The sequence below is a fragment of the Fragaria vesca genome, linkage group LG5 (assembly GCF_000184155.1).
Source record: "Fragaria vesca subsp. vesca linkage group LG5, FraVesHawaii_1.0, whole genome shotgun sequence".
Taxonomy (NCBI): domain Eukaryota; kingdom Viridiplantae; phylum Streptophyta; class Magnoliopsida; order Rosales; family Rosaceae; genus Fragaria; species Fragaria vesca.
The window spans coordinates 10,386,624-10,408,082 of NC_020495.1; the positions used below are offsets into that span (position 1 = coordinate 10,386,624).

A 21,459-nucleotide genomic window follows, 5' to 3' on the forward strand; every position below is an offset into this window, starting at 1 on the left:
AAAAAAAAGAGGAGAATGAAAAGAAAAACTTGCTGAGCAAATTCTCGAAGAAAACCCACGACTAAAGGAGTTGGTAGAAAAAAACATGTTTGATAGATGTGCATTTTCTGCCAAACATGAGCAATATGCGGCTACGAAATTAGAGATCCAACGTCAGCGTGAGGATAACAAAATTATGCTCATGAATTTGGATTCCATTTCGGATCCAAAAGATCGTGAGTATTTTGAGATGAGAAAAAATGAAATTAGGCAAAGAAGAGCTCGTGAATCCCAACGACAACAATCGCCCATGACATTTGGCTATGACAATTTTGCTAACATGAATTCGTTCCAAGGTGACACACAAGCTAGATTCAACTCTGGAAGCTTTGGTAATGCACTTCAAGTTTCAAGTCAATATGGATCAAGCGGTGAATACGGAGCAAAGCCAAATTATGGAGGAATTGGTGACTATAGAGGAATGAGTCTTTATGAAGGACCTTTTGGATATGGAAAAGGTAAAGACTATGGAGGAAGTGGAGGTACCGGAACAAGCGATGGACATGGAAGAGCCCGGTAACTAAAGCGGTGGAGTACCGAATTACTATTGATGGTTATTATAATTTGAGTTTTTTTTTATTGAAAAATAATGTGTTTTTAATAAGTCTAGCATTTTATGTTAGTTATTTCGTTATGTTGTAATTTTGTTAAGTTTAGCATTTTGTATTGTTTATGTTTTAATAAGTAATGTAACCCTTTTCATGAATAAGCTATGTACTTTTTTTAATTTAATAATTAATCAAGTATATGATTTTATCTAAATATATTAGATATAGGGCTTACATGAAAGGTCTCGTCGAGATCTTTGCAATGGTAAAAAAATTAAATAGAAACGAGTTTTTAATTATGTAGTTGTGAGAGATTAAAAAATTTTAGTTCAAATTTAAAAAGAATATAAAATGAAATAAGATAGTAGGTAGATGGGCAGATCTAGAAAAAAAAACATGAATAAAATATTATTTGGCTTTAGCCTATGGAAGTGGAAGACCAAATTTGGCTTACAAAATTGCTTAGGCTAAATTTTTTGCCTTGAAAATTGAAATTTGGCTTATGGTGGGAGTAATCATATAGGCTAAATTTGGCTTTTTAGCCTACCATGAGAGATAGTTTAAGGATTAGGCAATATCAGCTCCTCTGTGGCAGTTTGTTGGGTGACAAAGCATCCACTCTACCCTGATAATGACCTTTATAACCGGGAACCCACCGCCCATCCCTTGTCAGATTTTTTATTAATAATAAAAATAAGGAGAGAGGAATGGGGACTAGCTAAAAACCATTCCAAAAACAAACAAAACAACATACCGACAATGTTTTTTTCCAACCAAGCACATTTTCAAACGTGGAAGTGTTGGAAAGAAACTGTTAGAGCACTACGTACAAAACCATAGCTCAAAACATCACTAGCCTAAAAACACTCAAACCTATATGTGAGAAGTCCAGTACTGTAATTCTGTAACTAGAAGCACAGAACCGTTTATGGATTCATGGCCATGATAGTAATAATTCATTCTGATACGTATGATTGAGGGACCAGTTCTGTTGTTTCCAGAGCCACTAAACAATGAGACAAAGAGGCGTGGTAAAGGATCAAAGACTTCTGCTAAGGGTTGCGCAGAAACAGCTAATTCCATGAAATGATTTTTCAGAAGGGAGATCGAAACATCCAATTCCTACCAAATAGAAGGGTTTTTAGAACTTTGCCGATCCAGACTAGTTTCCAAAATGACACAGAAATCATCGAGTACAGTACATACGTACTAGCTAGCTAGTGTTATCCCCAGACCACAGTTCCCTAGCCAATCTTTCGATTCATCACGGTTGTAAAATCAGAGCATTCAACCACAACTGATAACAGGTAGTGAAGATCAAGTTCATGATTAATTACATCCCTATTAATCGCAAGGAATCCCATGAGATTTTGATAAAACTTCTCCTCCGTGTGCTACAGTAGTGCTAGGGCTGGAGCGAGTAGACACCCTCTACGCAAAAGGATCGAAGAAATCATAATTAGAGGAATTTTTTTTTTACAATACAATTTGAGGATTAATTGTAATACTTTTAGATCGATCATGTAGAATCCGCAATTCGTAGGGTTTTAGCAAATCTACTAGTGTGCATGATAGTTGTGCATAGATACTAAAATCCTCATTTATTAATCTTAGAAAATCTTTAATTAATAATTTAGTATCAATAAATAAGTTACATCCTAACACGTGATCTATTGAAATAAGTGGGTGCATGTATGACGTTCTTAAATCTCAATCAACTTTGTTTTTGTTTGTTAGAAATGCCACAATGGCTCCTAACTTGCACGTGATTCATCGAAATAGGTGGTACGTACGTACATGTATGCCGTTTCAAATCTCAATCAACTTTGTTCTTGGTTGGTAGAAATGTCACAATGGCTCCTAACGTGCACGTGATTCATCGAAATAGGTGGTCCGTACATGTACGACGTTTTCAAATCTCATTCAACTTTGTTCTTGGTTGGTAGAAATGCCACAATAGCTCTAGCTCTACATTATCTGTTATACATCATCTTAATGAAGTGTTTCTCTATTTAAAATAAAAGAATATCAGAAATTTTGACATACTACACAAGAACTACATCTGTCATATGATAAAGTCCCAACTCCCCAACACCACCCCTTTATACATGACATTGATATGTCGGCAGAAGAGGCATAAAACACTTATCGAACATTCAAACAGCGCTAGCTAGGTGTAGCCACTTGATCTGGAACACTTGCATCGGTCAGGTGCATGTAGGCTAGGGGAACTGATTTTTTTTTCTTTTAATGAGTGTAAGAAATTAATCAAACAAATACTTTTTATTACATTCTACTTTCAGATTAATTGTGATACTCCAAAGACTTCCCACTGATTAAACATAGACGTTGAAAACACAAGAAATGAAGACAATTCGACTCAATAACCATGAAGTTCACATCATGCCCTGATTACTGATAACGTGTTTATGTTCACTACACACCAGAAATGTACAATGTTTGCTTCAAAAGCTGCCTCCCTTCATGTCTTAGATGATCGATATCAGCCTCTCTATAACATGTAGTACTGGAATTATTATTGCATGTACGTTTTCCAGTAATTCATTCCTTAATTTCAAAGACAAACTAATCCTGTAATGATCAACGTACCACGACCAAGCTAGAACACTAGCATTGATATGATATTATGATATGAACCCACTAGCTAGGGCACCCCGAAAGTTCAATTTGTCAGGGTGCATATGTGATTGATACATAGATTCTGTGCTCCAACTTTAAAAGTCATCACAATTTAAATTCGTCCACTTCGATCAGTACTACTCTTTTCTCAGTGGTGGATATATATATATATATATATATATATATATATATATATGAAGTAATTGGTATATATTGTGCTTGCCTCTTTTGACTTGGTTATATCTAGAAGAGGTATATGCGATGGACATTACGTACAACATTGTCATCGACATTATGATTCCCAGAACTGCTGGATGAATTGTGAATTCCTCTATATATGTCACTTTGAGTGTACACGTACACTGTAATCGATCAATGCTATACTAAAACTATGCTGTTGATTAATTATAACTGCATGTGTGTGTGTGTATATGCACTGCTTACAGAGACAAACCTAAAACTATCGCTTTTATGGATAGGCCAACTACAAAGTAAATCAAAAAATCACATATTAATTTGCACTTCCTTAATGCAATTATCATTGCCAGTTATATATACGTACAGTCCCATTGAATCGTTTGTGAGAATACTCTGTCCCCGAAGCCTTGTGGATACATATATAGGACACTTGAGGTATCTAGCTAGTTGTCTAAGCTCACCCCACTGTGCTGCCGCAGTAACTTGGCAACCATGCATGGTTAGCAGTTCCTTTCACTTGATTCAATAGTTATGATCTGTCTACCATTTGAGATTTTTGTTATTAGAAGAAAGAAAAATGCAAATAATGAAAAGAGAAAAGATAAAAATAGAGGGAGATAATCAAACTTGAATAAGAAATTAATGAAATTGTACATGAAATGTGAATTTTATCATAAATCTGAAACCAATAGGCAGTAGAATCATCCTATTCCTATTTATTTCTCATGCTCCATCTTTATCTTGTACTGACATATGTTCCCTGGAATGAGTTTTGTGAAAGCGAAACACATATATACAATTAGGTTTTCCTTTTTTTCATGTATCTTTTGACCTTGAACAATGATAAAAGATAGTCTTTTATGATAAACACAATCAATTAGTAGCTGACATCTGCTGACTGAATAATATCAACATAATTTGTACCAAACGAGCATAATATATAATAGGTTTTAAATTCATGAAAGTCTTGCAGAAGTAGATCTGAGCTTCTGAATTAGAGATGCATATCTGTTCTCAACAGCTCAAACGTAGTTAAGAAAACTTTTATGAAAGAGGTGATAGTTTTGTTTCGATGAAAAACCCACTAGATTAAATGGAGGTGCCTCTAATGCACCCGCAGTTTACAGAGTCAAAAGACAGCTCTAGACTAGCTTTCAGAGGAACACTCTCCTCCCAAAAACGAACATCTCCTACTTTGTGACCAAAATTTACAACAGCATTAGCTACAAAATTGGTCTCTCTAAAAATATGCTTGAAACTAATATAATCAAAAAAGTTTCTCAAAAATCTAATTTCTTGAACTAGCTTAAGAATCCTCCAAGGAATAGCAACAATGCCATTAACTGCATCGATGACAAGCTTCGAGTCTCCTTCAACCTCCACTCTGAACAAGTCTCTCTCCTTGGCACAAATAAGGTTGTTTCGGGGTGAAAGGGCTTCTGCAACTGAGATTGTGGTAATTCTGAAATTGAAAGAAGCTGCAACAAGTGGATTACCATTAGGGGTTCGGATTACGAATCCTCCTCAGAGTTCCTCCAGATTGAGCAATCAAAGTTGATTTCAACCCTATCAATAAGGGGTGGTGACCACCTGATCATTTCAGAGTCTGTTCCGAGAGTATTCAAATTCCTAGTTGAACTAGAATCACCCTGAGTATTACTCATAGCATGTAGGATGAAAGAGGTGATAGTTAGCTAGCGTGCCTCTATTACAGAATTGGAGAAGGAAAAAATTGCTTCTGTCTTACAGATCGACTGTTTCAGCTCCAGTTGTTTGAAACAGCTCAATTTATTGCAGTCATTGACGTTTAATTAATTGTCCAGAAATGAAATTCTCCAAAACCAATATGCAGCTTAAAGTGTGCTTCTCCCCATAAGCGAACCGTCCAGTTATAGGAAATACCATTTTTTGGTACTAGTATACTGCATCAGAATGTTGTCAGAGACCTCATCTTCTTGGGTTCGCCCAGAAATCATAAGAAAATTAATAAAAATAAGATATATATGGAGGAATTTCTAGCTATATCCCTGCTGTAAGGGATTGAATCTAGCACAAAATCAGACCTAAATAAACCGTATGTGTAATTTCTAACCTAGGGATGTGAAACTAATGCTGCAAATATTGATCGACTATTTAAATAAATTCAATAAGCTGAAATACTTCCATTTTCACAATACCCTAGCTACTTCTAACATGATCCACAGATAAAAATAAATATACAAAAAGAGATTATACATGAACAAATTAAACCGCATCAATATAACCGTATTAACTTTGAGCTGATGAGGAAGGGACTTAATTTTTTTAACCTAGTTATCAGGGTAGTCTAAACAGACTGATTTGGATTTAGATGTCTCTCAAACAAGACCCATGATTGCAAACTGCAGCTGCTCTCCCTGGATCTGTTGCCGATCGAGTTCTTCAATCTGCAGGAAGAACAAACATTCTTCAAACCTTTGCTGCAAGAAAATAATGGCAGCAAACAGCACGCAACAACAGGATATGATTATGTTTTAGCTAGGCCGTGGAAGAAAAAAAAAAAAANAAAAAAAAATACAGTTTTCGAGTTTGCATAAATATTGAGAAAGCGAGTAACCGTGTGTGAGCGCGAGCTCTGTACAGATCATAAGCATGAGGAAGCAGGCGAATCATGGTGGTTCCAAAGTAAAAGGCAGAGGACAGCCCTTTCACCCGAATTGACAAATAAGTTGAACAATATTTGTGGGAGCAGAGAAAACCGTCCAGGAAGAACAAACATATATAAGATCTGCAAGTGTTCAAATGATATATACATGCTAGCTAGGTGAATAAGGGTGGGAAGGAGGACCAAGAAGATGGGAGTAGCTAGGTGAATAAGGGTGGGAAGGAGGACCAAGAACATGGGAGTAGCTAGGTGATGACAGAAGCATAGAGAGCACAAAGGAGTGAGATGCATATTCATTGCAAGTCATCCATCTGTGCTCTCTATCTTCTGTCAACAACATCATCACCCTCACCACTACTAGATCTCTCTACAACTACCCTAAAATCCAAACCATCTATCAATCATCCTGATTAGCTTGCTAGCGCTACAGAGAAAAGCTAAAGTTGTAGCTGCGAGCAAGCAAGCAAGGCAAGCTGAGATTGTTGAAAGAACGCAGCCCCAATGGTCCCTATTTATAGCAGCAAAGGCAAGCTCTTTGCTAGAAAAAACTGACTTCAAAGATGAAATGGTAAAAGAGGTAGATTTCAGATATATACAGTAATGGTCTGCTTTCATTATTGTAAAGGGTACTATAGTACAATGCCATATCTGATCACTATCACTCATTTACTGCCTGATATCTACTTGCGCAATTGTTTCTCTCTTCCTCACGAGACTAAAAATTGTTCTCAAATTCAAAGGACTGCACTGTACCTCTTGCAAGTCTCTAACAAACCCCACACGGCTCCCAAAGTTAATTAACCCTATCTGCATACCGTAGTCCACTATCTGCATACCGTAGTCCATATCTGATACCATTTTAGCTAATAGAGAATATAACTTTTCAGTTTTCACCCCACCACTGCGTTAATCAGTGAGGAGGCACTATTCCTGGAAGGAAGGATCAATAATCAACTACTAGTGGTAGTGTACGAGCTGCAAGCTGCTGCTACCTGGTAGGGTTGAGTTGAATGATACAGATCAGATCAGGTCAATTTCTCAGTGTGCATAGTGGCTAGTACTATAAGATCTCTACTATATGTTACTACTATGCATATCCCAAGTTCCTAACAGAATGCACGCGTCGATATTGATATGTTCCCAGCAGTTCCCATGTGAGTTTGGATTACCATTTAGGATCATAAACCCAGTGGTCAGCAAATCCCTGTGTGTTCTTATTCTCAGCTTCATTAGTCATTACTGCTTCAAAACAACTTCATGGTAATTAGTAATTGATTAATGAGAAACAGGGTGTCTGAAACTTTCAAGTAGGTTTTTTTGGGTCAAATTTGTTAAAGACGTCTTACATAACCCATTAATTTGTTCAAAAGCGAACGTTCCTGATTCGTTGTTAATATGTCAATGTTCTTAAAGTATTGACAAGCGCCTTTAACGCTTGCTACCCAGGCCACTCATTGGGTTCGATCCCAGCCACAAGCTGCAACATCTAGACTCTACAGTTGTGTAGAACATTAGTAGTCACCCTCATGACCTCGACTAATAACTAAATTCACAAAATATATATATTGATAAAAGAGAATGAATGTGTGTAAATATGATGGAGAAAAATTAATGCATACAAGATATGAATGAGCCCTCAAATAAAGCAGAGGGTACGTACCGAGGACCACTGTGTGCTTCATTGACTGACTGACCGACTGATTTTTTTTATTTTTTATTTTTTGAAAATTAGTTAAACAGCTGAAATATGTTACAACGAGTCTTATGTGAGTCAAAATCACGACCAAATGGTGAGATTATGCCGCTAGACGAAATGGTACTAGGTCATTGACTGACTGATTAAAGGTGTGTGTGTATGTATATATATGTATAAATATTTATTTATTTATTTACTTGTTCATTTGAACGATTGAACAAAATCGAATCTTTTACTTATCTTATTTTTTAGTTAGATAAAATTGAATTTAGTACCTAATTAACATTTTACGAACGACACTCGTCAATTTTATTTTCCTGATATTTAACTGCACATGTCCATGGGTATAGTAAAATAGGGTCTCAAACCCTAATATATATCACGCATTTTAGTTCTGCATTACGTCTGACAGATTCTAATAGTTAAATTCTTCATTTATGGCATTTAAGAAATTTGTTTATATATTCTACTACATATAATATATGTTATTACATATTGAATGTAACTACATGAAAAGAATTTAAGATTTATATTTCATACATATATTTTATTGGATACTAAGATATGTGCTCGTGTTACATGTCAACTGATCTTTCCATTATGTCACCACGTACTATTTCAAAGCAAATGGAGTCGTTATTAGAGTAGTACTTTTTACAAGTAGGTGCATGTTTGAACAATACTTTTTAGATATTCTCGATAATATCAATCAGATGGCGATGATTTTGCTAAATGATTACAATGGCTTTTCAGACATCATGGCAATGCCGCTTGATTTCTTCTGGATCTGGGTTGAGATCAATAATCTATCGGCGACTCTTGTTACCGAAGTTACTGTGAGATTGGTTGGAGAAACGATCAGATCAGTTCTCCAAGTGGATCGGGTTGGACTGAGGAATGGTTTGGCTAGTGTGCGTATCACGCTACCGCTACACCACCATGTGCGTGTGAACAAAAGGCTTAAGGTTTCGCCGGAAGATCTCATCCATGTGAACTACAGGTTTACGGCTTGTCGGTCTTTGCAGGGACTGCATGATGTTGAACCATGGTCGATTAGCTTGCCCTAGAGCTCTTGAGACGGTAGCAGAGCCAGAAGAACAAACTGGTGGGGCGGTGACTGATATGGCTCCTCCTATGGTATTTAAGGCTTGCTCACAGCCCACTCTAGTAGTCCCAAATCTCCCTGCTCTATTCAAAGAGAAATAAGCAGTACAAATTAGGGAGGTTGCACTATTCCTTTCAATTGCTAGGGTTGCTGGTGTTCGACGTGCGAGAGAAGAAGATGATGCTGACAATGGGAAGAGGGTGAAACACTCCTTAGCTATGGTGCCTTTAGCATTAAATCCTGAAGACTAAAGACCTAAGCTTCTCAATGGCTGCTGGTGGTGCATTAGGAATCACAAAGACAAGAAATCTCTGAAGAAACAAGGATGCCCTCGTGGTAGCAAAAACAAGAAGCAGTTGTTCAAAGGTGAGTCCTCATCATCCATGGAAGCTCCTGCCATGCCGGAGTCCCCTTCTGCTGACGAAACAGGTGGCAAGTAGTCCCCATATCTAATGGGGAAAGACCCCTACACCATTAAACTAAAAAGCATACCCCTTTTTTGTTGTAAGGTACACCGAAATGGTCTCTAGGCCTCGATGCATAAAGCTGGGGTACTTTAGTTAATGATGTATGTTATATGCTTTCTAGGCCTTAATAAGTTCATTTGAACATTAGTCTTTTGAGTAGTATTTCTTAGTACGTAGTTTTCTTTCTGAATTGTAAACATCTTTATGAGCATCGTCTTGTACATGGAGTTGTCCTCGAACAACCTCCGAGCTTGACTTAATACAATCTTATAATTGAAATAAATAGAATTTATCTGTTCCCCTCAAAAAAAAAATGTCACCTTGTATGGATATTAGATTAAAAAAAGAGAAAATTAGATAAAAACCCAAAATACTAGACCTCTTTTAAGATAAACCCATACATATTTTTCTTTTATTTTACACCCACTCCACATAAGCAAACATACCATATAAAGCAAATGTCTATAATTAATAGTTTTTTTCATTTTTCAGTTTCTCTAATTTGCCCTTCAGACAGTATAAAGCTAAATTTAGTATATTTCTCAATTTTAGCATCAATTTGAAACTCAAATACTAGCTAAAATTTAGTTAGAGTTAACTTTGTCATAATCAATTACATTCTTTAATTTCTTACCTTGTTATTACAAACTTGAGTGTATATATATATATGCTATATACAGAAGTATGTCATCTGTAATAGGATTATACTTTTCATTCCTAAGCTCACATTTGGTGTCTCTCTACATAGTCAAAAAATATCTAATTGTAAGGTACACGTTCTTGTTCTTTGATTAACTTTTCTTCTTTTTAGGTACATTATTATATCATTTCTCATCCTAATCGAGAGAACATTTTACACTCTACTACTTATGTTTCTAATGTATCTATTAAGTAGGGCATGATATGATAATATACCTAAAAAGAAGAAACCCAAAATTGGGTTTAGGGTATAGGGTTAAGGTATATGGTTTAGGTTATAGAGTTAGGGTATAGGTTCAGGGTATAGGGTTTAGGGTATAGGGTATATGGTATAGGGTATAGGGTTTAGGGTTTAGGGTTTAGGGTATAGGGTTTAGGGTATAGGGTTTAGATCAGATATCTTATTCATATTATATTTTACCTTATGTATAGATTAGAGAATGAGTTCCTTTAATCTAGATTTTTTTCATAAAAATAAAGAAACTATATGATTCTTGCAAATTGATTGAAAAATGTTACTGTTTAGAAGAAAAACTCATAAGCAAGGTATTTAAAACAGCATCAATTAAGCTTATTTATTATATTAATATGTTATAGTTGAATGGTGGCAATTGTGTAAAATTTAGAAAAATAGGACATAATTTTTATTATAATTTATACATTTTAGATGCCTATTAAATAAGAATATTATGTGGGTTTTATTTAAAACCACTCTTTAAAATTGGGTGTATATGAAAATTCCCCTTAAAAAAACTTAGTTTGTATCAGCTTTCATTAGTATGGTAAAAAAGGAAAAACACTCTTCATCAAGGGCATCCATTAACACCATTAATATTGTATTCGATTATTTCCCATGCATATAGTTAGCTGCATGTTAAGCTATATATATTGCCTACACAAATGTTTAAAAAATCCTTTGATTGAGGGTGCCAGGCCGGCTCATGCATCATAAGGGTTTTCGTCAAAATTATGTGCTACATAACATGTTAATGTACATATATACTCTGTCAAAGTTCAGATAAGGTCCCAAGTGTAACTCAAAGTCCATTGAAGTACCTTATTTTCTTGAAGAATTAATAGAATATGTATATAAGTGGAGATGGAAAATGAATATCCATGAATATCAATTCTTAATGAATATCCATATACTACGTACTATAAGGAGAAACAGGGGAAACAGATTGATTTGTCAAGACTCAAGACTGATGATCTGATAGGCTCCATTTGCATCTCTTATTCTAAGCCACGTTATGAGAATCAATACCCTTTTCTTCTCGATGAGTCTGTGAATCAATACCCTACTCCAGCATGAGGTGGGAATGAGAGAGAAAAGATGGAGCCAAGCCAATACGTTCTCAGTACTCGATTCTATCCCAGCATGGTGTCATCGGTGTGGGTTTTTTTTTGGTAAATAAGAGAAACAGTGGTAGAGTCTCTTTAGGTTACAGGGATAGAGACTCATGAGCTAGCAAAGTCCATTATTGCAAGTTGCCAAGAAGCATGGAGACGATCGAGGGTAGGGTTTTTATTTCAAACCATCCCTCAACACTCGTTCCTTATCCCCTTGCACTCTTCTTCCATCTCTGTCGTCCTCATCAATCAAACAGCACCACTTTAATCAATCAAAGAAGACACCCCAAATGGGGCGGTGGGCAGCTCTCCTCTGCTCACCACCCAACAAAGCTCAACCCTCCATCCGAACACGTGTCGACACCCTACTATATACTTCCCTCATAGGTCAATTCTGCGGCCCAATGAGAGTGAAGCTGGCTAACCCTAGAAGCTTGAAAATATCAGTAACAACTGGGCGGGCACCGTTTGAAGAAAGGTGAATGGGGATTGGACCCCATTGCTAGTTGCTGTTTTGGAGAATGAAGAATGCTTTTGGAATTTATTAGGGTTTCCCCTTTTGGTGGATCGATGGATATGACGGGAGAGGAGAAAAGTTGATTGATTGGCCAAATGGGGGGTGTCGATCTGTTCTCTCTGATAACTGGTACACTCTTCTGTGCTAGCTGCCTCTTCTCCCAGCTAGCGCTTCAGAATCATATATTTTTATGCTTCTATTATCTTCATCTTTATCTCTTTGGCCTCTTTTTGACTCGTGGTCTTGGATTTCCACGATGATGTTGAATCTTTTAAGAGGAGAATATGCTATGTAATGCAGCACCACCGCAGCAGCCGCAGCAGCATATATATATTGGTAGCGTTTAGATTAAGCAGTTGCCGATGTTTATAACAAAGATGCAAAAGCTAAGCTAACATCAGCAATGGCCAATGGGATATATGTTCAATTGTTCATGATTAAAGCACTTCTTATCAAGAAAGATAGATCACGCTTACTTCATACCTAGCTTCCGGCCTGTTGAGAAAGAGGCATTTTCTCTTTTATTTTGATAGAATGTGAGAAAAAGAAAAAGTTTCTGATAAAAGGTTTCTGATAAATGGAAAAGAAAGAGATCGAATGGCAATACGACCTTAATTATAGTTTGGTTCTTAATTAATCGCATTATGCAGTACGGAGATCAAGGATTCTTTCGGTCTCAGTAGAACAGATGAGATATCCAGTTTTATCTAGGTCATGGATGACTGCTAAGTTAGTGGGAAGTCACCAAAAATAGATATAAAAGCTGTGATTGGCTTGTTCTGGAAATATGATGGAGACTGGAAATATGATGGAGACCAGTTACTGCACAATTGGATGCAAGGCCCAAATTAGCTTTGCTTAGCCCAAATTTGAGACTTATTGGGCTTTAGCTATACATATCCAGAATATTGTTGTGAACTTGTGAAAGAATTTTAACGTCAGTGTGTGGAACTGTGGATAGTTTTGTTATAGAAATCCGGAAAGGAAAAGTCGCATGTTCAATCTGATCCGGACAAAAAAAAAAAAAGTTGGAATGTTCGACTTCAAACCGAATACTGATGGGATGAGCGTGTTATATATAGTTATATGCACTGTTAATAAGTATATATAGTTATATGCACTGTTAATAAGTATATATAGTTATATACACTGTTACTAACTTACTAACGTAATCAAGATAGTTTGTTATCTCACTCCCAATCAAACAAAAAAAGTTGCATATTGGTTCATAGTTTTATTCTTTTGAGAATCTCATGTTCCTCTCATAGTATAGCTGTCTCTCTTCCAACTTTCAAGTAAACCAAATACTAAACTTGAGTATGTGATCAAAGAAAACGGAGAATATTAACTAGAAATTTATTGATAAATCTTTATTTCTTTTCAAACCTGGTTCACATGAATTTGGGGTAATTAGTAAAGAGTACACATATGCATGGCTTTAAGTCTTTAACTAGAAGAAAAGGGCCCCAAGAAATGACATTACAGCAGTTGTAAGAGTGATGGCAGCTGCAGCATGCATTGCAACTGCATTGTTCTTCTTGTCAACATGATTCGCATGATCATGAGAGGCTGGTGTTTCAGCAGTTGCATTCTGGTTTGCTGACTGAGAAGGTGGTGGGCTTTCTGTTTCAGCAGCAGCTGGTGATGCCAACACTTTGACGATCATCTTCTGCCCTTTCTCGCAGTGGCCATCAGTCCCACTAATGAAGTAGAACAAACCGGGTCGATCCAATTTGAACACTGAGCCACCATCTTTAGCGGTGAAAATCGGTTTATCCGAATGGCATTTTTCGTACTCGGCTTCTGTCACCACCATAACCGAGTCTGCGTCTTTCTTGAAATTGAAATCTAATGAAGCCAACAAACAAAGCAAAGTGTTAATGCAATTCGTATTGAAGAAAACTGTTTCATTAGCTAGGGTTACGAGTACTCACTGAGAGTGTCATTAACTTTGAACCTGTTCTTGGAAGCCCACTCGTTGTACATATCTTGGTCACTCTTTGATTTGGGGACCTCCCACCCATTGCTCTTGTCACCGACTTGAAACTCAGTACTGGTTACAAAGACGACCTGAATAACAGAGAGAAAGAAGAACAAGAGAAATACTTTGGAGGACTCCATGATCGAAGTACGTTACTAACGATATGTGACACTACTCTAGCAGCTCTTAATATAATTTTTGCTTGGTTAATATCTCTAGCTGCAAGCAAGTTAGAAAGAGTAAAGAAGGAACGCGTACGTTTGATGAAATATTTGGGATGAAATTGTACGTTCTTAAATAGAGTGATGAAGTTGAGTTTGTTACAGAAGGAGAAGATTGACGGGGTCAATGAGGATTCGTAGGAGTGAAAAGTGGAGGTCAGGTGATCCCCTGGCCGGCTAGCTTAGCTTGTTGAGGTTAAGTAACAGATGAGTAGTGTTTAACAACAGCTATCCTTTTTCTTTGACTACAATTGTTTTCAAATTAATGGCAGTTAGCCTGAGACTGTTGAGTGAAATTAGCTGAGAGAAGATATACGATAAGCATTCTTTTTGATTTTCTGGTTCAATGAGCTAGGATTGCTAGGAGTGAAAGGTGGAGGTCAGGTGGTTCTGTGGGCTTGTTGAAGCTAATAAGAAACCGATGAGAATTCAACAATGGCTATATATCTTTGACTTGACTTCGCTTACAACTGCGTGCATGTTTTCAATTGGCAGGCGATCGAGACTGTTGAGTGAAATTAGCTGAGAGGGCATTGTATGCAATTTTTGTTCCTGATCGATTTAGGAAAAAATAATAATAATAATAAAAGGTATATGAGGGAAGTTGGGAGCTTCTGATCGAACTAGTATAATTGAAGCATTTAGCTTGTGAAGTTGGAGAGGTTGCGTTTTTGGTGGTAATGTATTATCAAATGAATGAATGATCCAAGTAAAGTTTATGTGACGATTGGTATTAGTTCGGGAACGAAAATAGCATGTATACGTACTCATAACTTCTGTACCTATATGGTATTCACAAACATTTTGTTCACTATAAAAGCGTTAGCTGATACTTCTTGTGCCTTAGAAAACTACTAGTAGCAAGTATTTTCTGTGTGTATATAAGTTTGCCATTTTCTTCAATATTACGCTGATTTGGTTTAAAGTGTACAAGAAATAGTTATGGTACGGTCTAGAAGAGAGAGAGAAAAATAGTGCGTGCATAGACAATATGATATTTGAGAAAATTAAAAGATTTATATACTCTCTATACAACACGTATCAGTATTCTTAACCATCAATTTTCTTTTTGGTAGTGATAAAGGCATTATTTGTGTAGTGATTGTAACTACATTTTTAGTACATAAATTGTTCAACTGATTATGTATGAGAGGATAGCATAATATTAATTAACAAATGTCCATCAGTGTTGTGTTCGATGATACATGATTTTTTTCCTTCCTTAATCTTGGTATGTGACAAACGTTCTTCAGTTTCACACTTTATGAGAATTTTCTTCACCAGCCGCACGTACACTTCTCATATACATCAAGACTATTCCTAAAAACAAAACGCATCCATCATCCATGCCATAGATAATCCGTATAAATTGGGTTGGTTTAAACTTTCATACAAGATAGAACAATAAATTAGCCATAGCTAGGCAATAAACCAAACAGTGCACAATATCAACAAGCGTGATTAATGAGAAATTGATAACTAAACATGATGAAGCATGAGCTACACGGATCCGATCGATGGTTTTGGTTTAGTTAGGGAGGAGGGATTTGATGCTTCACAAGGTGTGGAATCGGAGGAGGCGGCGGGCTTGGCCTGACTCTGCTGCCTAGTTTTCGGAGCTTTGAATCTGCATTTTATCATCCGCATAAATTCATGTCTAGTAAGTAGTACGTAACCATCAAATCAATCTAGCTATCCTTTGTGACTCCTAGGTCCTAGCTAGCTAGCAAATGATCACCAGAAATGATCGAAAATAAGGAAACAAACCTGCATCAACTTGAGATGGTTGCATAGCCAAGATGGATGCAACAATGAATAACAACCGAAGGATGGAAGAGAGTCGAGTACTACTTCCCATCTCTAAAAAGTAAAAACTATGGGATCGTACTTGTTATTCGTGTTTGCCGCTCATTCTAATTATGAATTTATAGAGATAGAGTGCCCTTATTATTCAATGGTAGGAATAATTATATCATTGCGTCCATATGCTGCATATTATAAATAATGTTACTTAACCAACAAATTCATGTTTAAGAGGATATTAGAATAGCTAGTCAAGAGATCAGCTCAGGTTTTCAATTAGTTAGTCAATACATACTTGTCGCTGTGGCAAAGTTGACTTTTGCGGATGGATGGGACGGATTAGCATATTGATATATGAAAATGTATATATTCCTTGAAAATGTATGTATATGGTTCTTTCCTTCAAAGTCTACAAAACCAAAACCAGTTTCATACTATATGCGATAATGATTTATGTTATTTAGCAATGCTAGTCATATTTGAGTATGCATCGATGTTAATTTGGTTAGTCATTTTAGAAATATATATGCATCAATGCTCTTTATTTTAGCTAGCATTACATTAATATTATTCTTCAAATAAAGATTAAATAGTTTAAAAGAATTTACATATCACCTAAAATATCTTAAAAGAAATGTAATAAATTATAGCCTCCTCATTTGAGTTATCTCGCTAGCTATATTTAGCTAGCGAGATAGTTAAAAATTATAATAGCTCAAGTTTTGCTAGTCTGCTGGAGCTCCTAAAATATTCTGAAAAACTAAACATGCTCTCTAGAATAGCTAAGGAGTCAAAATAGAGAGTCAGTTAAAGATGCTCTAATGTTGTTTAGTTTTTGTTTTCAAGTATGGTTGAAAACTTGAAACCGATTTATTAATTCCGGCTTCTATACGTATATATATGCTATTTAGTTCTATTTAGAAACAAATGTGCTTCGAATTGCTTTGAGATTGTGAGTGTATTTTGGTTTTTAAGTTTAGATTAGCCTAGATTTGTTTCTTAAGAGATAGTGATTCTTATTGTCGGTCCTCAAATCTGTATAATCTTGAAACTGTGTGCTGGACATTAATATAATTGACCTCCTCTTTCGATTCAAAAAATGTCAGTGTTAACCATAAGAGCAAGTCCATCCTCTGGGTCTTCGTTGGGAAGGCCTGGGTTATGGGCGAGACCTGGGTCGCCACGTGACAGAGATTTTAGGCTGCAGTTTCCACCCACGATTTATGTTTCTGGGTCGTCACGTGGCAGTGACTGTTTATTAAATTTTATATTAGGTATTTTGAATGTGAATAATGATTTTATATATTAATAAAATTATAATTAAATAAATAAATAAATGACATATTGAAATTAAAATATTTATTTCATGACTTAAATTAATAGGCCAAGCCTAGAAAAAACAAAATACAATTATTTAAAAATAACACAAACATAACATAAAACAAAACAAAAAACCGACATCTAGATATCCATGTTGCCTTGCACTTCCCTTAAATGCTCAATAAGATCTTCTTGAAGGTTTGAGTGATCGTACTGATTCCTAATTTCATTATACCGCTCCATGAAACCTTCAAAATTATGAGCATCTCTACCAACTTCCTCAAAGTCTTGCCCGGTAGGTCCATCCCAAACTTCTGCTATCCTGGGCCTCATATTGTCGTCCTCTTATTCGTCAGACTCTAAATCCTCATCGCTATCTTCAGGGCGTTCGTCCTCAACTATTATGTTGTGTAAGATAATACAAGCCAACATGATGTATCAGAGATCCTCTTTATCCCACCCCCGAGCAGCTCCTCTAACAATATCGAAGCGTGCTTGTAAAATACCAAAACACCTCTCCACATCTTTCCTGTACCCCTCTTGGGCCTTGACAAATGTAATTTCCTTGGGTCGTGTGGGGTTTGGAATGGTTTTCACGAAAGTCGCCCACCTAGGATATATTTCATCGGCGAGATAGTAACTCAATTTGTGAACTCTATTGTTCACTTGGAATTGGATCTTTGGTGCTCGACCGGCAGTAAGCTTGTCAAACAACGGCGACTTTGCTAGGACGATGAGGTCGTTACATGCCCAAGCATTCCAACAAAGGTGTGCCATATCCAATTGTCATAAGATGCGACCGCTTCAAGAATTATAGTAGGGATTTTTTTCTCCCACTATATTCACCAGCCCAAGCGGTTGGACAATTCTTCTATTGCCAGCGCATGCAGTCGATGCTCCCAATCATCCTTGGAAAGCCTCGTCTTTCACCTTTAGCAAGAAGTCTTTTAAGATCGGCCAGAGTAGGAGCTCGAAGGTACTTTGCTGAGTAAAGAGCAACGATTCCTCTTGTAAATCGTTGGAGGCACTCAATAGAGGTGAACTTTGCCATCCGCCAATACTCAGCACATTGATCTGCCGCAGCACCGTACGCAAGCATCCGCAAAGAAGACGTCATCTTCTGCTCAGGAAGTAGACTGACTTTCTTAATAGCATCTGACTTTTGGATAAAATATCGATCATAGTTGCAAAGGCCATCACGTATGCGGTTGAACACCTTGTGACTCATCCTATATCGAACTCGGAATTCCTCGTCACTAAAAAATAGGACGTTCAACAAAATAGTCTTGAAGCATACCTTTGCCTCTGTCCTCCCTTTCTCGAGGTTGGTTTGGACGACGACCGGGACGAGAACCACGGTGCAAAGGTTGGTTTTGAGCTTTATGATGAGCCACTGCTGCAATAACCGCGACGCTTGTCGCCAAGTCATCTTCATCATCTTCTTCTTGTGACTTGCTGATCATTTCCCACAAATTATCCATTGCGATGAAAGAGGAATTGTGAGATGATAGAGATATGAAAAATGTTTTCTATGGAACTAGGAATTTTTTGTTGTGTGAAACGTAAATTGAATGGTGATATTTATAGAGATTTTTATTATTATTTTAAGTGGGTAGTCTAGTATCCGTTGGGATTTTTTTATAAAAAAGAAGGTTTCAAACCGTTGGAAACCCAAACGGCAACATAAGTTTATAATTGCTTTAAGTTTGAAAGGATAAGTGTATAATTGGAAGCCATTGATCTCCACCTATAATTACAACCAACGGTCCAGATTAAAGGACCGTTGGGTTTAAATTGATCTGTTCTTCCACTACATGCTGACGCGTGGCCAACTCAATCCCATTCAGTTTGCTAGGCGACAAAAATGTCAGACCCAACGCGCCACAATGCCTCTGATTCGTCCGTTGCCACTACGCGCCTTCTGGGACGCGTCAAGCTTCAGGCGGGGATTGCTTCACATGGTCGTCGTCACCCTTGCGTCATGCAGGGACCAAGGATTGGGCTGAGCTGGAGAGGGAAGGCCCGGGCCTTTATTTTCTTCTGCCTGGGTCATGGGTCTGACCCAGGTCATGACCCAATGAAGGCTGGGTTATCATTTTTTTCATGGGTAGACTTGAGTTTTTTTGACTGGGTCTTCCTCTAAAGGTGGCTGAAGGCCTGCGTCACATTTTGGAGTTGGGGTGGACTTTCTAAATAAATTTCTTACTTCATGATTAAAAAATTCATCAGCGAGCAACATAACTGGACTTTGACTTTACATTATGTAAGATTAGAAAGATTAGATAAGCAATGCTAAACAGGTGTTTGTTTGCTTGCTTGGTGCAGAGACACGTTCCAAGTCGTAGATCGAGGTGATGCCGTATGCTGTTTTCTAACCTCTATCAATGATGGTATTCTCTTTATCTAAATTAACACACACACACACAAACTTTAGATATAAGACAATTATACATATATATGAACTGGTTTACCCAAAGGATAAAGTAACAGAGGCAAGATTTAGCTACATGGTTAACAATATACTTTTTTATTATAGTTTATGTTTTCTCTAATTAACGTCGGTAGGATCAGGTAAACATAGGCTCTCACTAACTCGATCGATCAACTGTAATGGTTCAAATACAACCATAGTTATTGACATGCTGTTATGGAGAAGGAGCAGACTTAAGAGCCACAGGAGGAGGAGGTGACTTGGAGACAGGTTCATTAGGGATATGATGCCTCCGCATGTTCCCTACCGGAGGTGGAGGCGGGCTTGGCCTGGTTTTGCCGCCTAGTCTTCGCAGCTTCAAACCTGCACATACATTAACAGATTTGACAGATCGAAGAACAGAAACACTGGAAGTGTAGACCGGGATTGATCATTGACATATATACACACACACACGCTAACCAGCTGTACTCGCTTGAGATGGTTGTATAGCTAAGGTGGATGCAACGATGAATACAAGTACTATGAGAAATCGGAACAAGGAAGAGAACCGAGTACTACCCATCTCCTACAAAGTCCTCACCACTCTCGATCTGTTTCTACCTCTCGTATTTTCTGGTCTCAACACATCTCATTGTACTTCCATTTATATATATGCCCCTGAATTGAATTGTATCAACACTATTGATTTATGAGAAGAAAAAAAAATAACAACAAATTAGGGCTGGCTTCAGGCCAAGAGCTTAAACCGAATAATTAATTAATGGTCAGATGAAGAATCTTAGACCGTAGGAGCATAATTTTTTTGTGCTTGATTTATTCAAAGTCTCAACCTTTAGCAAATGTACACCTCTGCAACTGATCGATCAAGAGTACGTATATAAGACTATCTCAATTTGAAGCTCAGGTTTTAAATTAGTCGGTCAAATACTCCATTACGGTTTTAATTAGTATATGAAACTGGCTTTAGTAGTTTTGTAGACTTTGCAGGAAAGAACCATACATCTTCATGGATTATATATTCTTGCAACCATGCATGTTATAATTTTCCTATACATATATTAAAAGTATATGCATGGTTAATCATTATAAAAATATTACATTATTACAACTTTAAAAACTAATATTACTAATTTGAGAACTCAATTTACAAAATTATAACACATTCAGAATTTTTAAATCTTCTCATCGACAAGTCAAGTTTACTTGAAATTTGATCTTCTCATTAGCCGTGGCCATGCTGTGTGGCTTGACGCGGTGAAGGTGGAGGGCTCAGAGTTGCTCTTAGTTTTCTTGGTATTGGATCTGCAATAAATGAATTTGACTGAGAATATACGTTATGTATATATTACTTGATCAAAATATGTACTAGCTAGTATGATCATAATTCATAAGATGAGCCCTGACCTTAGCCTGTTCCGTGATCTGCTCTGCCTATCATATTGTTTTTCCATGTTGTTTAATTTGATTATCAAACTAACTACAACATGCATATGCTGTGTGTCTATATATATATATATAGAGGATGTGAAGCGGATATCCGCACTCCGGCTTAAAGTGCGGACGTCGTCTGTTCTCCGCCGTCTCACGCTGGCGACGGCTTCTCTCCTTCCCGAACGACAACACAGGCTTCCAGGACGGTTTCTCTCCTTTCAGAACTGGCCGGTGACAAGTTTTCTGGCCGGATTGAAGCTCTGGACGGAAAACACCATGATTGATCAAGGTTGGCCAGAAAACTTGTCGCCGGCCAGTCCTAGAAGGAGAGAAGCCGTCCTGGAAGCCTGTGCTATCGTCCGGGAA

General features: G+C 37.1%; 2 protein-coding genes and 1 pseudogene across 2 annotated transcripts; all 3 read right to left on the bottom strand.

Moving 5' to 3' along the window:
- Positions 1-13,353: 13,353 nt before the first annotated feature.
- LOC101300258 (early nodulin-like protein 1-like) lies at positions 13,354-14,024 on the bottom strand. The gene is made up of 2 exons (XM_004301225.1): positions 13,838-14,024; positions 13,354-13,751 (listed from the first exon to the last, which is right to left on the bottom strand). The coding sequence occupies exons 1-2, from the start codon at positions 14,022-14,024 to the stop codon at positions 13,354-13,356; spliced, it is 585 nt and encodes a 194-aa protein (XP_004301273.1).
- A 4,075-nt stretch (positions 14,025-18,099) lies between these two features.
- LOC101300543 lies at positions 18,100-18,657 on the bottom strand. The gene has a single exon (XM_004301226.1). It carries the CDS (start codon positions 18,655-18,657, stop codon positions 18,100-18,102), a length of 558 nt encoding a protein of 185 aa, XP_004301274.1.
- Positions 18,658-19,873: 1,216 nt separating this feature from the next.
- The window catches only part of LOC101300828, a 6,608-nt pseudogene continuing 5,022 nt past the window's right edge, over positions 19,874-21,459 (bottom strand).